The sequence below is a fragment of the Pelobates fuscus genome, chromosome 12 (genome assembly GCF_036172605.1).
Source record: "Pelobates fuscus isolate aPelFus1 chromosome 12, aPelFus1.pri, whole genome shotgun sequence".
In the NCBI taxonomy this organism is placed as follows: Eukaryota; Metazoa; Chordata; class Amphibia; order Anura; family Pelobatidae; genus Pelobates; species Pelobates fuscus.
The window spans coordinates 132,419,955-132,434,483 of NC_086328.1; the positions used below are offsets into that span (position 1 = coordinate 132,419,955).

The following is a 14,529-nucleotide window of genomic DNA, read 5'->3' on the forward strand; positions in this document are numbered from 1 at the left end:
CTAAAATGACAATGAAGGGGGAAGTTATCATCATGGGTGACTTTAATCTTCCTGATGTGAATTGGAAAACCAAAATAGCTGCTTGTGCCAGGAGCACACACATTCTAAACTCCCTATTGGGATTGTCTCTAAAACAAGTCGTTGAGGAGCCAACTCGTAAGGAGGCCATACTAGATTTAGTGTTAACAAATGGAGATTTGGTATCAGATATTACTGTAGGTAAAAGTTTAGGATCCAGTGATCATCAGTCAGTGTGGTTTAATATAAAAACCGAGTCACCACACAAAAACAAACGTTTTAGACTTTATAAAAACAGACTTTATAAAATTAGAATATATGTAAAGGAGTCATTATCAGACTGGAGCAATCTAAATGGAGTCCAAGAGAAATGGGATTATTTAAAAGTTGAACTGCTAAAGGCAACAGAAAATTGCATTAGGCTTTTCAGTAAAATGTGTCCAAAATAGTAAAATAAAAAAAATTAGCATTTAGTAATTATATAAAAAAAAAAAAAAAAGTGAGAAAGATACAGATCTATAAGATTAGGCAGAAAGGGGCTAAGCAAATTGTAAGAGCTTCCAAATCGCACACAAGAGAAAACAGCACAGTCCATAAAAAAAGGACAACATTTTTTTAAATACATAAATGAGAAAAGGAAAGTAAAACAAGGATTAGTTAGATTAAAAACAAAAGAAGGAAGGTATGTAGAAGAGGATAAAGGTCTAGCTGACTGCCTCAATGAATATTTTGTTCAGTATTTATAGATGAAAATGAAGGAAATTGACCTCAGTTAGGAAAAAGGATAAATTAGTCATTTATTACACGTGAGTTTACAAAGGAAGAGGTTCTATTTCAACTGTCAAAAGTAAAGACAAATAAGTCAATGGGACCTGATGGAATAAACCCAAAGCTATTAAAAGAGCTTAGGGGTGTACTAGCAAAACCATTACCAGATTTATTTAACCAATCATTGATAACAGGAGTAGTCCCAGAAGATTGGAAGTTAGTTAATGTTGTGCCTATTCACAAGAAAGGTAGTAGGAAGGTGGGAGGCTATATTTAAAAGAAGAAAAACTACCACAACAAGAGGACATAGTTTTAAATTAGAGGGGCAAAGGTTTCAAAATAATATCAGGAAGTATTACTTTACTGAGAGGGTAGTGGATGCATGGAATAGCCTTCCAGCTGAAGTGGTAGACGTTAACACAGTGAGGGAGTTTAAGCATGCGTGGGATAGGCATAAGGCTATCCTAACTATAAGATAAGGCCAGGGACTAATGAAAGTATTTAGAAAACCGGGCAGACTAGATGGCGGAATGGTTCTTATATGCCGTCACATTCTATGTTCCCCCAACAACGGCAATGTCACAGTCGCGAGTCTTTGCAAATTCTGCAGAGTCACCAGACGGTGACAGTGCCGCTTAAAGTGTTTCTTCTCTTAAAGAGACACTCCAGGCACCAGCACAACTTAATCTAAATGGCTTCTGAATTTTCAGATTCAGGAAGTGCGGAGTGCTGCCCGGCAGGGAAGACACTGATTGGCTGAGAGCAGTCAGCTTTAGAAAGGCTCTGATTGGGATTGAAATGTTCCCTTTGTTTCCAAAAAACAATTCGGCATTTGGATTTAATCCTTTGCTTTCAATTCTTTACACTTGTTTTAAGACACACCTCTCCTGCACACAGACTTGCTTCCCATAACCTGTTAAAGGTCTCCAGCACTTTATGGTTTGTAAATAAAATATATCTGTTCTCTCTCTCCATTCTCAGATTGCTACAAATCATTCTGTCTTTCTCTCCACACTTCTACGGTTGCTCTCACACAGGGTGTGCCCCTCCTTTCACTTTGTGGGCATTGCTTTACCTTAGGGGAAACACCCTGATGGGCGGTTCCTGGTAACAGACTTGCAGAGCACAGCCTTCTAATTGAGCAGAGAGAGAGAGAGAGAGAGAGAATTTTTTTTTTTTTTTTAAATCTCTAATTTCAGAGAAATCGAGACATTTGCTAGCACAATATGTAAATGAAATGTGATTCTCTATCATTTAAAGGGACTCTCCAGTGCCAGGAAATCAAACCCTGCAGTGCCCCTCTCCCTCCCACCCCCTTCCCATGTAGCTGAAGGGATTAAAACCCCTTCAGTCACTTACCTGAATCCAGAACCAATGTCCCTCAGCGCTGGGTCAGGCTCTGCCAACGCTCCTCCCCGCCATCAGCCGGCGGTGGAGACTTAATGCGCAATCGCGATCGCATTAGGATTTCCCCATAGAAATGCATTATTTATTGCTGTACTATGGGGTTTCCGGTGACACTAGAAGTCCTCAAGCATAGCGTGAGGACTTCAGCTTCGTTTAGACGACCAAAAGTCGTCTAGGCTCCCAGAAGTCCCTCTATTGCCTGTCTTATAGACTGCCACTAAAGGAGGACTTAACATTGCAAGGTAATTACCACTTTAAGTGACATGGGACATTGCAACCAGATCACTCCAATGAGCTGCCTACAGTGATTTTCCTCCACGTATGATACGCAATGAAGATAAAACTGATGGAGAGGAAATATATAGGAAATTCGTTATAAGATAGAGGTAAATGCAGCAATGTGGAAACATCAAGGGCAATCATGGTTCCTCTTTAATATTAAAATGGGTCTGAAATTAGCTACTCTAATTATTTTGTGTTTTGTCTTAAAAAAATACAATTTTCCCCTTCAAATGTCAGATTAAACCTTCACTTCACAGGTTCACATCAAGCTTATCAGTATAGCTCTTGTGAGGGGGCTTTAGACCCTAAATATCAACATTCCTTCCTATCTTGTACACAGTTATTATCTGCACATATAAAAAATCGCTATGACTACTTGTGAGAAGAAATAAAGGGGTCTAAAAACAAAAGGCTACATCAGCTTACATCAGCTGTGATTTGTGAATATTTCCCTATACATGTTCTCTAGACAACAAGGTTACTATAAATGTTTCAAAGAAACAGTGTAACACTGTCCATATCTGTGCAGATGCATGCTTTAGAATGACCTCGCTGAAGATGTACACTGACCTCTTCAGTTTACGCTCAGCCAGTCCGCAATGAGGTCAGTCTGTCAACAGCCGAGAGTCGCTCTCTGCCCCGGCAGTAATAGACCCTTGTTTTTACATGTAATTTTTTAAAGAGATTTGTTGTGAAAAAGATAGCTTTGTACTGAAAGTTGGAGATTCGGTGTCTAACACTCTGCAATATTTTTAGTACCTGTTACAATTACAGGTTTGAATCTCGGTAGTGTCAACTCTACCCTTCATGCCTATGAGAGTATTATAATTATTATATCATTGGCATTCATATAACACAAACATATTGCACAGTGCACATTACAATTTTAATGAGAGGATATAGCAGTTAACAAAAGCAAACTAATCAGTGTTAGGCAAGGTTATATGGGAAACTGTACAAAAGAGCTTGCAATCTAGAGAATTGGCAGAATAATTATGATATCAGTATCTCCATAATACACTTTAAAACTAATGAAAGCTAGATGTAACCTACCTTGATAATATACTGTTTTTTTATTAAGAAGGTCAAAGGTATAATTTGTACTCCTCTAAAAATCAACCAGTCATTCACAAATTTGTGAATAACCAGGTCTGCTCAGGCAAGTTAAATAACGTATTACATAATGTACGTTTTTTCTCTTATTTTAATATTTTATACAATTTTTTAGATTGCAATGCTAAAAGAAAAACTAAAGGCCTACGAAGAGCAAAAAATGCTTGTTTCTGATCAACCGAATGGGTTACGTCAATCAAGTCAAGAACAGACTGAAATTAAAAGGTAATGTTTGCTATATGAAGAAAAATATGATTTTCTTTTATTTTTATATATATATATATATATATATATATTGCACTTACACTTCTCAGGAGCTAAAATTAACCTCCCACTTCAACGTTTGAGCGGAATGATCTCTGCCTAAGAATATACTGTAGTCTTGTGTATCCAATAATAATTGTTTGTGTTGGAGCCCAGCAGTAGCTCCTAGGGCCCCGTTTTCCAATTGGTGTTCCGCCAAAATTTAACAAAAATGGCGTTGCCATCAGGTTTACGCACCTACTGATCATCAGTGTACTCCAAGGAACAGTTTGCATGTACCATGACAATAGATCCTGTCATAGAATAATAATTTGCAAAACAAAATGGCCGCGGGTGACGAGGGAGCACTCTCCCCGGCATATAACTCCCTTGCGCGTACCGCAGTAATGTCGGAGACAGAATATGACATAACTCCGGCATCACTAAGAGGCGCGCGAGGGAGCTGAGCAGGCACTGACCCCGGGGACTGCACGTCCAGCACAGCTGCCCCACTGGACCTCAAGGACATAGAGACTCCATGCCAGCACTCCCAAAGGTAGGGAGGCTGGATGGAGTAAAATTAAAAAAATAAAAATAAATAGCAAATTAAAATTAAAAAGTGTGCTGTTTTTTTTTGTAACTGGGGGGTAAGGGGAAGGGGTTCTCGATGTTGATACACTATGTCAAAAGGTTCCACAGGAAAAATTAATTGGGAACCCCTGCCCTAGGGTGAAGCGTGGACTGGTCTGGTACCCACTCTAGGGTACGTAGGTTACACAAATCATGGAATAGAGCAATTCCAGATTGCTTAATTTTAAGCGTGTAGTGGTTTATATCCCCATCAAGAATATAAGGATCAGGAAGCAGCAGTAGTAAAAAAGTACTTTATTAGTAAAAACAATAAAAGTATAAAATAATGTAAAAACAGTGTTCAATAGTACACCAATGCATTTCTCCATAAAGTGGACTATTTCAAAGTATATTGAAAAGTGTATAGCCTGTCAGGTAAAGTTTATAGTATTATGTTATAGTTTGGATTAATGTAGCAAAAGGAAGCAAATGCCATCCTAGTCTTGATGGAATAAGATTCAGTGATCTGAAAGTATTATATGAATCAGTTGAAAATAATCAGAGCTCTACTATATGTTCTGCGTGATTGTGAATAGGGCATGGGCCGGCAGCCTGCTATGACCAGTAAACTGGCTAGTCCAGTATGTGGTCTTTGAAGGTTGGGGATTTCATGTGTTTCCTGACAGTCAGGTGTAGTTTGAAGAAGTCCTGAAAATGAGAAGGTGATGAGGCTTCGCCTGCTGAGTTATGACAGGCAGGAATGTTAACACAAACTGGGTAAACCGATGGTTAGGTGCTAGCCAGGTAAAATCTCGGAACTATCCTAGTTGTTGTTAAAATAAGGAACATTAATGATATAGCATGTCCTTGCCATAAGTTTCCCATAGTGTTAGCAGCTGCTACTCTTAGGTAGCCTCAAAGGGAGCTGCAGTGTCAATAAATTACAGTCTCGGGGGACCACATGTCTCTACACAATATTTATTTATTTATTTATTTATTTATAAAATATTTTACCAGGAAAGATACATTGAGATTTCTCTCGTTTTCAAGTATGTCCTGGGTCCACAAATCATTGCATTGTTACAGTTAGTGTACAATAAAATACAAAATTAATATACAATATATACAACATTTAACATAGAACAGGTAGGAAAAATATAATCAACCATGACAGGTACATTCTGTTTTGAGGTATGTAGAGAAGGATCTCTTAAAGGACTTTAAACTTAGGGAAGATTTTAATTTGTGCGGGAGGTCGTTCCACAAATGCGGTGCTCTGTAGGAGAAGGAGGATCGGGCTGCTTTCTTTTTATATTGAGGTAGACTAAGTAAAGTGTTGGTACTGGATCGGAGGTTGTAGGAAGTGGGAACAGCCGGGGAAAGCATTGCGTTCAGGTAGGGTGGGAGTTTCCCAGAAAAGCTCTTAAACACAAGGCTAGAAAGATGAAGGGTGCGTCTGGATTCCAGCGACAGCCAGTTTAGTTCTTTTAGCATGTCACAATGGTGGGTCCTGTAATTACATTGTAGCACAAATCGGCAGAACGAGTTATACAATGTGTTGAGTTTATTAATGTGGGATTGCGATGCAGATGCATATACTACATCCCCATAATCAATGACTGGCATCAGCATTTGCTGTACAATCTTTTCCTTTACTGAAGGGCTTAGGCAGGATTTGTTTCTGTACAGGGCACCTAGTTTTGGATAAAGTTTAGATGCAAGCTTTTCTATGTGCAGGCCAAAAGATAGATTGGGGTCTAACATCATACCCAAGTATTTGAAAGAGTGGACTGCGGTCAGTGTGCCATTTGAAATTGTTTTGATGGATAGGTGAGAATTGTGTAATTTGTGTAATTTAGGTACTGTTCCAAAGATCATTGTGACAGTTTTGTCAGTGTTCAGGAACAGTTTGTTTTTTGCGATCCACTTTTCTACCTCTGTAAACTGGTCTTGGAGCACAGCCTCAAGCTGCGGTAGATCGGAATTGCTTGCATAGATTACTGTGTCATCTGCGTACATGTGTACATTTGAGGATTTGCAGACATTAGGCAGATCATTTATAAATAATGAAAATAGTAGGGGGCCGAGAATGGAACCTTGGGGAACACCACACGTGACTGGGAGAGGGAGGGAGTCGCTGTCAGAAATGGACACATATTGCGAGCGTTCCGATACATACGATCGAAACCAGTTTAGCGAATGATCACCAATACCTGAGTTTTTGAGTTTGTGCAGTAGAATGTCGTGGTCTACTGTGTCAAAGGCCTTAGCAAAATCAAGGAAAATAGCTCCAGTTAGGTCTCCTTGTTCCATGCCAGTTTGGATGTCATTGCAAACTTTTAAGAGGGCAGTTGTAGTGGAGTGATTCTGGCGAAAGCCCGATTGATCAGGGGTCAGATAGTTTGATTGTTGGTAATACTCACATAGTTGCGTATGGACACATTTTTCTAAGATTTTTGACAATACCGGGAGCAATGATATAGGGCGATAGTTAGAAACCAAGGTAGTGTCACCACTTTTATGGATAGGCACTACTCTTGCAGTCTTCCAAAGTTTGGGTAAGTATCCAGACACCAAGGATTCATTAATTAGAGTTGCGACGGGTTTAGCAATTGCCGGTGCACTGAGCTTCAACAGCATTGCTGGGATTTGGTCAGGTCCGGACTGGTTTTTCATTTTTAGATTATTAAGATGTTTTTCAACGACACTAACAGGTACAGGTCTAAAAGTGAACTTGTCTATATTGGGCGTTTGCAAATTTAGTGAGACCTGATCCACATTTGTAGTTTCAGGATGTGTGCCATTCATTAGCTTGGCAATCAGGGCAGTAGAGCATCCAACAAAATAATTGTTAAAGGCATTTGCTACATCTAAGGGAAGTTTCAGGGTTTGGTTATCCACTTTGACAGTGGAGGGTTGGGAGTGGATTGGGGGAGTTTGTAGTTTATTTATGACTTTCCAAAAGTTTCTAGGGTTTGAGATGTTATTGTTCAGATTGTCATAGAAATATTGGGCTTTGGCCAATTTTGTTTGTTTTGTGCATATATTTCGCCATTGTCTATATGCACAGTGATCATTCATAGAGCCAGTACGCTTAAACTTTGACCACAAAGAATCCCGAAACTGGTACATTTGGATGAGGTCAGCTGTGATCCAGTTCATATGTGCTCCTTTTACTCTCACCTTACGCAGCGGGGCATGCAGATTCCAAATTTGTAGGAGTTCAGACTGAAAGAATTCAACAGCACAGTCTAGATCTGGGATAATGTTTAATCTGTGCCATGGGAGGTTCTTGATGTCTTTTAAAAAGGATTCAAGATTAAATTTTTTGAAGGACCTTGTTATTTTAACCTTGGGAGCGGATTTAATAGCCTTAATTTTGCGCACACAGTACACTAAACAGTGATCACTGAAAGTGTTTGGGAGAACACCGGCCTCCTGGATTCTATCAGGAGAAGTAGAGAGAATCCAATCTAGCAGGGTATGGTTAAGGCTTTTAATGTTTATGCGAGTTGGGGAGGAGATTAATTGTGTTAGCTGCAAAGTCTTAAAAAGCGTGCACGAACTATTATTTTTAGGATTCAGCCAATCAATATTAAAATCTCCAAAGACCAACAGTTCACTTTTAGGGTTTTGAGCAATGGTTTCACTAAGGAGATGGGCTATGTCAGAAAGAGTATGCACAGGGGAGCTAGGTGGGCGGTAGATTCCTGCAACAATGATTGATTTACTGCATGGGATCTCAATTGTGCCAGAGAGGAAATCAAAGGTTGCAGGAGGATTAAGCTTTTGTAAAGGGGTAAACTTTATGGAATTGTCAACATAAATAACAATGCCTCCTCCTCTCTTTGCTCTGTCATTTCTAAAACATGAATACCCCTGTATTGCAATGGCGGTGTCTGGTATTTTAGTTGTTAGCCAAGATTCTGAGAGCACAATGATTTTTGGTTTGTAATGGGAACACCAGGCTTGCAGTGCATCCAGTTTAGGGAGTAAACTACGGATGTTGCAGTGCACAAAAGAGAGGCCTTTTTTAGTGGGGAGATTAGGACTAGAATTAGCTGGGGGACCAGGGTTAGACTCCACATCATTTGCAAGGGCGAGTAACATAAGGAATAGGAATTTGGACATAATTTTTGTTTGGGCACATAGTGAATGGGATACTTTATAATTTTGTGAGGTGGGGGTAGGAGGGCTATTTTTTAGAACTCTCCACCAGCACTCAGCAGATAAGTTACAGGAACAGAGCATGCCATGGTGTATGATAATTTGTTTTCCAGTTTGAGGTGTGTGCTTATGCTGGTAGTGGTGTGAACAAAATTGAATTGAAAAAAGGGTTATTAAGAATATCTGTATGGTTATATTTGGATTCATGTTAGTGGTATGAGGTGTGTAGTTGAAAATGAAAAACAGAAATTGTGAAAAACAAAAATTAAACAAAAAGTATATAGTATTAGTGTGTGAGATATCTATTTGTAGGGAGAGAGGGTATGTGTTCTATAGGGTTAAGAGATTGGAAGGGTGTGATGATCAGTGTTTGCACCTGTCAATATGGCCTTGAAATATAACTGTAAAGCCAGTGATGCCCAAGCATCCGTCCAAATGACTGGGGAATGGTTTGTCAACAGGAGAATGAACATGGTGGTCTGTTCCAAATAAGTAACTCATGTCACTTGGCTAAATTGACCCTGGCTGGGAGATCGAATTAGACTATACTGTTGATCTCAGAAGACATGAGAAGAGGCAGAGTAGCCTTGAGTAGATACGTGACCCTGAGGGATTATGTGCATGACAAATATTTTTGAAGCCATGAGGAACAGAGGGCCTCTGCGTGAACAGGAGCCTTTATTTAGGAGCCTGTCTAAGTCTACCCAAATTTTTGTCAGGGATACTGGAACACTTTAAAGTGGAGTCTAGTTGTATGTTAAAACTAGACTAGTTGGGGCCTATCTTCTTGCTGGACATTGGGACCCCTTACTTGGAAAACAAGTATGTGTTTAATGCTCAGGGGCATATTGTTACCCATCTCTACCTACCTAATCGTCCTGGAATTATCACCAAGCATCTTATGATGTTGAGGAGGAGCTAATAGATGATTCTGCAAAACATAAGTTAATTGGCTTCTAAAGTGAGCCTAGAAAAAAAAAATTCCCTATAATTCCTCTAATCGTTCTGAAACCTGTGACCTACTGCAAAGGGAAAAGACACGTAAGTAAAAGTATCTGAAATAAGAAAATCTGCACATTATTATTCTACTATAGGATAGTACTGGTCTCTGTGTTGAGGATGGAAGTTGGCCTCTCTGGAACGTATTCATTATTGGGCCTAGACTTATGGACCAATCCAATGCCCTAAAGCCAGTACCGCAGTCACTAGTTGTGGGTATGGGACTTAACGTATGTAATAAATAAGTCAGGGAACCCACATACCTCGTATAGTATAGAAATACATAAGGAGCGTAATGAGAAACACCTGTAGATGCAATAACTAGATTGTAACGTATGTATGACCAGGCCAGGAGTGTTATTGACATAGGGAGAAATTATGTTCTTACTGTAAAAAAAAATTCCTGTTCAACATAATTCCATTGAGGGTGAGGTAACTGTAGATGACCTAAATGATAAGCATACCCATAACGTTTATAACTGACTAAAGAATAACTGAACAATAAGGTAAGTAAGGGTATTGGTATATAACAACTAGATTTATTATGCTGGACCGCTCCTTTACCCTAAAGCCAGTTCCTCTGTCCCTAACAAATCTTTAGTATTTAACGTAATATGGAAGTTCTGGATGAAATAGATACATTGTACGTATTTATGTGGTCGTGGATAAGCTTTAGTTTATTACAACAAAACCATTCTGATTTGTAACAATTTACCTTATAAATATCGGAATTCCACGTAAAATAAATTGATATGGCATAAATTCCTATGTGCAATAAAATAACGGTTGATTTTGCTGTATGTTGTGAACCAAATTGCTGGTGGATAAGTGTAGTAACTTGAATTAGAATGCTAGGTTCTAAAGTGTATGTATACGTATATAGACAATTTTGGTAGTGTGACGTATGAATGTAGGCTGAATTATTGCTTGGTTGAAGGATGAATTATGATTTGGACTTGTTATCCTATAGATATTACGCATGTATGTATGGCGGCCACATGAGGGCCTGATTACGTTGCAAAATTAGCCGAATGAGGGCTGAACATAGATACCCAATAAATATGACATGTGGACGAAACGTGTGCCCAAATGCTTACCAACAGAGGGCTGTATGGGGTTGAATGAAATGATTGCAGTACATATATTCGTATATCAAAAAAAAAAATAATACATCATACATATACATAATTATGTACTATATGATGGTTGAATAAATAATGAGATACAACCTGTTTCTCTCGGGAACAAGTCACGGCCCGGGGGTGTTTGGCTGAGCCCGGGTGATGATGTTTATGGTTGGAAGAAGCCTAAATCGTGGTTGTATGGATGTATGTATATGGTATTGCAAGTCCCTAAACATTTTGTCAGTGAATTCTTATATGTATTCAGACGACTGACAATTCACTAAGAACACAAACCTATCATGAACGGAGACGGTTGTAGCTGGATTTCCCTCCTCAGTTACTGTGGAATAACTCACCAAATCACATCACATCAAATATCCCATATGCAGCATTTCAAAGGGAACTCTTTCTCCAGTCAGACCAGACCAGGAGCAACTTCTAATGGAACTCTTTCTCCAGTCAGACCAGACCAGGAACAACTTCTAATGGAACTCTTTCTCCAGTCAGACCAGACCAGGAGCAACTTCTAATGGAACTCTTTCTCCTGTCAAACCAGACCAGGAGCAACTTCTAATGGAACTCTTTCTCCAGTCAGACCAGACCAGGAGCAACTTCTAATGGAACTCTTTCTCCAGTCAGACCAGACCAGGAACAACTTCTAATGGAACTCTTTCTCCAGTCAGACCAGACCAGGAACAACTTCTAATGAAACTCTTTCTCCAGTCAGACCAGACCAGGAACAACTTCTAATGGAACTCTTTCTCCAGTCAGACCAGACCAGGAACAACTTCTAATGGAACTCTTTCTCCAGTCAAACCAGACCAGGAACAACTTCTAATGGAACTCTTTCTCCAGTCAGACCAGACCAGGAACAACTTCTAATGGAACTCTTTCTCCAGTCAGACCAGACCAGGAACAACTTCTAATGGAACTCTTTCTCCAGTCAGACCAGACCAGGAACAACGTCTAATGGAAACCATGTTCTGTGTGTGTTATATTTGTAACCTTCTAACAAGGATTGTATTGTTTGACAATGTCTAGCTAAAAACACTATAGACTTTTAAGTGTTAAGAACAAACTGTGCCCATTGTGCAGCCTTTTTCATTATTTGCTGCCAGTTGTGATCTTTGTGTAATCTGTTCTTGTAAACTGTTAATGCAGTTCCTGGTGTAGCTATAACTAAAGACTTGGCGTTGCCATCAGGTTTACGCACTTACTGAACATCAGTGTACTCAATGGAACGGTTTGCATGTACTATGACAATAGATCCCGTCATAGAATAAAATGGAGCTTATTTTGTTCCAAATAAAGTTACACATGAACTGCAATGCCATTGGTATGAATGATTACAAATTGGATGCTGGTGCAATAAGCCTCTGACGCAGTCTTTTAATTTTCGTTACAATTGTATCTATTAAACATTTAGAAGAACTGCATCACCATTAACGTAATAAGGATTGCACTGAGAATTAGCTTACTCTCTCCAACTTTTCATTAAAACACACTGTTGTGCGTTTGCTTAGCAGCACAGCTGGGCTTTGAGCTGTTTATATGCATCTCTTGGCTTCAGACAAACACAGTTAGTGGGCTTTTCACTCCAATTGTGAAATCTCTGCACATAAACCAAACTGCCTTTTGTTTTATAAACAATAAATATATATATATATACACCTTTGATGTGTATTTGAATGTCACCTGACATTCTACCTTTTGAATGGAAGCTTCTAGCATATTCTGATGGCTCCCATTACATTAACTGCTTAATCACATTGAGTTAAGCAAACCCCCATTATGTCATACTAGCTGTGACATGTGGAGGGGTTAATAAACCTTGCCTATGTATTATCCTTTAGAATCCCCCATGAAAGAGAAAATATGAGACATTTGGTCTGTCCATTAAAGCGTCTGTTCCTTTGACACTCAGTTGTTTGCTTTGTGTGTTTGTCTTCCTGATGATCAATAAACCTTCTGTCTGTCCATCAGCAGCTATACTTAATTTGTGTGTATTGTTCAAGGCTCTACCCTGATGGCACTTACTGCTGTGTTCCTACCCCCTTGTGTACAAACACTTACGTACTCCTATTGCCCTGTCAGCCCCACTCTCTTGATTTTTCAAAAAATCAGACATCTGTAACTTCGGGAGGAATATACCACAACAGCTGGAGAGTCTCACGGCTTTCTACTTGGGTGGACTCATAACATTGTGCTAATAATTAAAAGGAGACAATCTCACACCTGTTGCCCACTGGCAAAAATTGTTTTACATATAAGTTTGCTTAATATAGGTACCTTGTTTCACTGGTTAACTCCATGTATCTGACAATTTCTCTTGGCTTGTGACATTTGCATTACATTAGGTGATGTTTAATGCAGGTGGTAAAAAGAAACACATGAATGAAATCTCTCTTGTGGAACCTTTGTTTAGTATTTTGTGTTATATTTCTCTAGATATCAAGAAGGCCTCAAGTCAATTTTCAAAAACCGAGAGGACATAAGAGCAGATTATCTTAACCAAGAAATGCGCTCGAAAGAAAATGAGCTTAAAACTTTCTACCAACGGCAGCATCTCGAACAAATTCAAATGATTTCCTCCCAAGAGAAGGTGGTGAAGGTGAGTTATTTAGACGGTAATGTCACTAGATGAATCTGACTATTCAGCATGCCAAGTTATGCAGCTTCCGTAAAACCCAAAATGTCAAAAGGCTTACCTAGATTAATTGCCATATGGTATTTAATTCTAGTATATCTTATCCTCCGTCTGATTCCTTTTTATTTATTATCTTTTTATCTAACCGGGGTAATTAGCATGTGTTTTGTCCCTTGAAATATTGCAGTGTCGATACTCGTATCTTCTTCTGAAGATGACGGTTCCTTATTCTCTCACTGCAGTAAAGGCATTGTAGGCTGCGTAAAAATGTGCAACGTTCATCTTCTGTTATATTCCATAAATTTTCGGGATGTACTACTATTGCTGATACCAGTTACTTTAAGTTCTAATCTATAATCTGTTTCAGGCAACTGGTAAGAGAGATCACCGACTAGAGGTGCTCAAAAATCAAAGTGTACTCATTCAGAAGAAAAAGGAGGAGGAGATAAAGCGCTTTGAAGAAAATACGAACTGGCTTCATCGCATTGAAAACGAAATGCGCTTGTTAGGGCACGAAAACAAGATGCCAGAGGTAGGAGCCATAGCGGAGCTACTTTGTCCTTGCTTCTGGCTTGGTGATATATTTAATTTGTATTTTTTTCCACTTGTAACTTGGTAAAAAGGAAGAGGAGGGAGATGTCTAGTGATGCGAGTGAGTAGCTAATTTGCAATGCTTTCTGACTTAGCTGTGAGGCGAAGGTATCTAGGAATACAACATATAAAATTTGGTAATTATTATAAAAAAATGACACTGAATGCTGAGCTGGCAAATATGGAGGAAAGATCCTTCAGGCAACTCTTGCCACTGTAACAGCGCATGCATTATCACACCGTGCTTAGCATGCTTCTAGAAGCACAGCATTATGGGCCACATCCTCTATTTCAACACTCCTGTTACAATTTAATCTATTGCAAGCAATTTCGCTACGCACAATGTAGATATTAAATGAAACGATTTACCTGAAGCTGACAGTGTTCTTTATTTATTTTTTCTTCATGGCAAATCCTTTAGAGGGGAACTGTTACTTCCTTTTTAATAATCAGTTTACAAGAGGTCTGAAATATACAAGCATACATCATGGCGCTGGCTTCTCCATATTGGCTCCTTGTCAATCATTGTTATAGATTTTGCCCTATTTTGATACTGAACATGGACTGTGAACCGATGTTTGTGTTTTCCTTCTCATTTCC

At 39.1% G+C, this 14,529-nt stretch overlaps 1 protein-coding gene across 1 annotated transcript in view; it reads left to right on the forward strand.

Moving 5' to 3' along the window:
* The window catches only part of KIF18A (kinesin family member 18A), an 83,076-nt gene that overhangs the window by 45,731 nt on the left and 22,816 nt on the right, over positions 1-14,529 (forward strand). Inside the window, exons 9-11 of the mRNA XM_063438579.1 lie at positions 3,704-3,813; positions 13,140-13,302; positions 13,706-13,870. Of these exons, the coding sequence (XP_063294649.1) occupies positions 3,704-3,813; positions 13,140-13,302; positions 13,706-13,870 (438 nt within the window). The remainder of the gene's footprint in view (positions 1-3,703; positions 3,814-13,139; positions 13,303-13,705; positions 13,871-14,529) is intronic.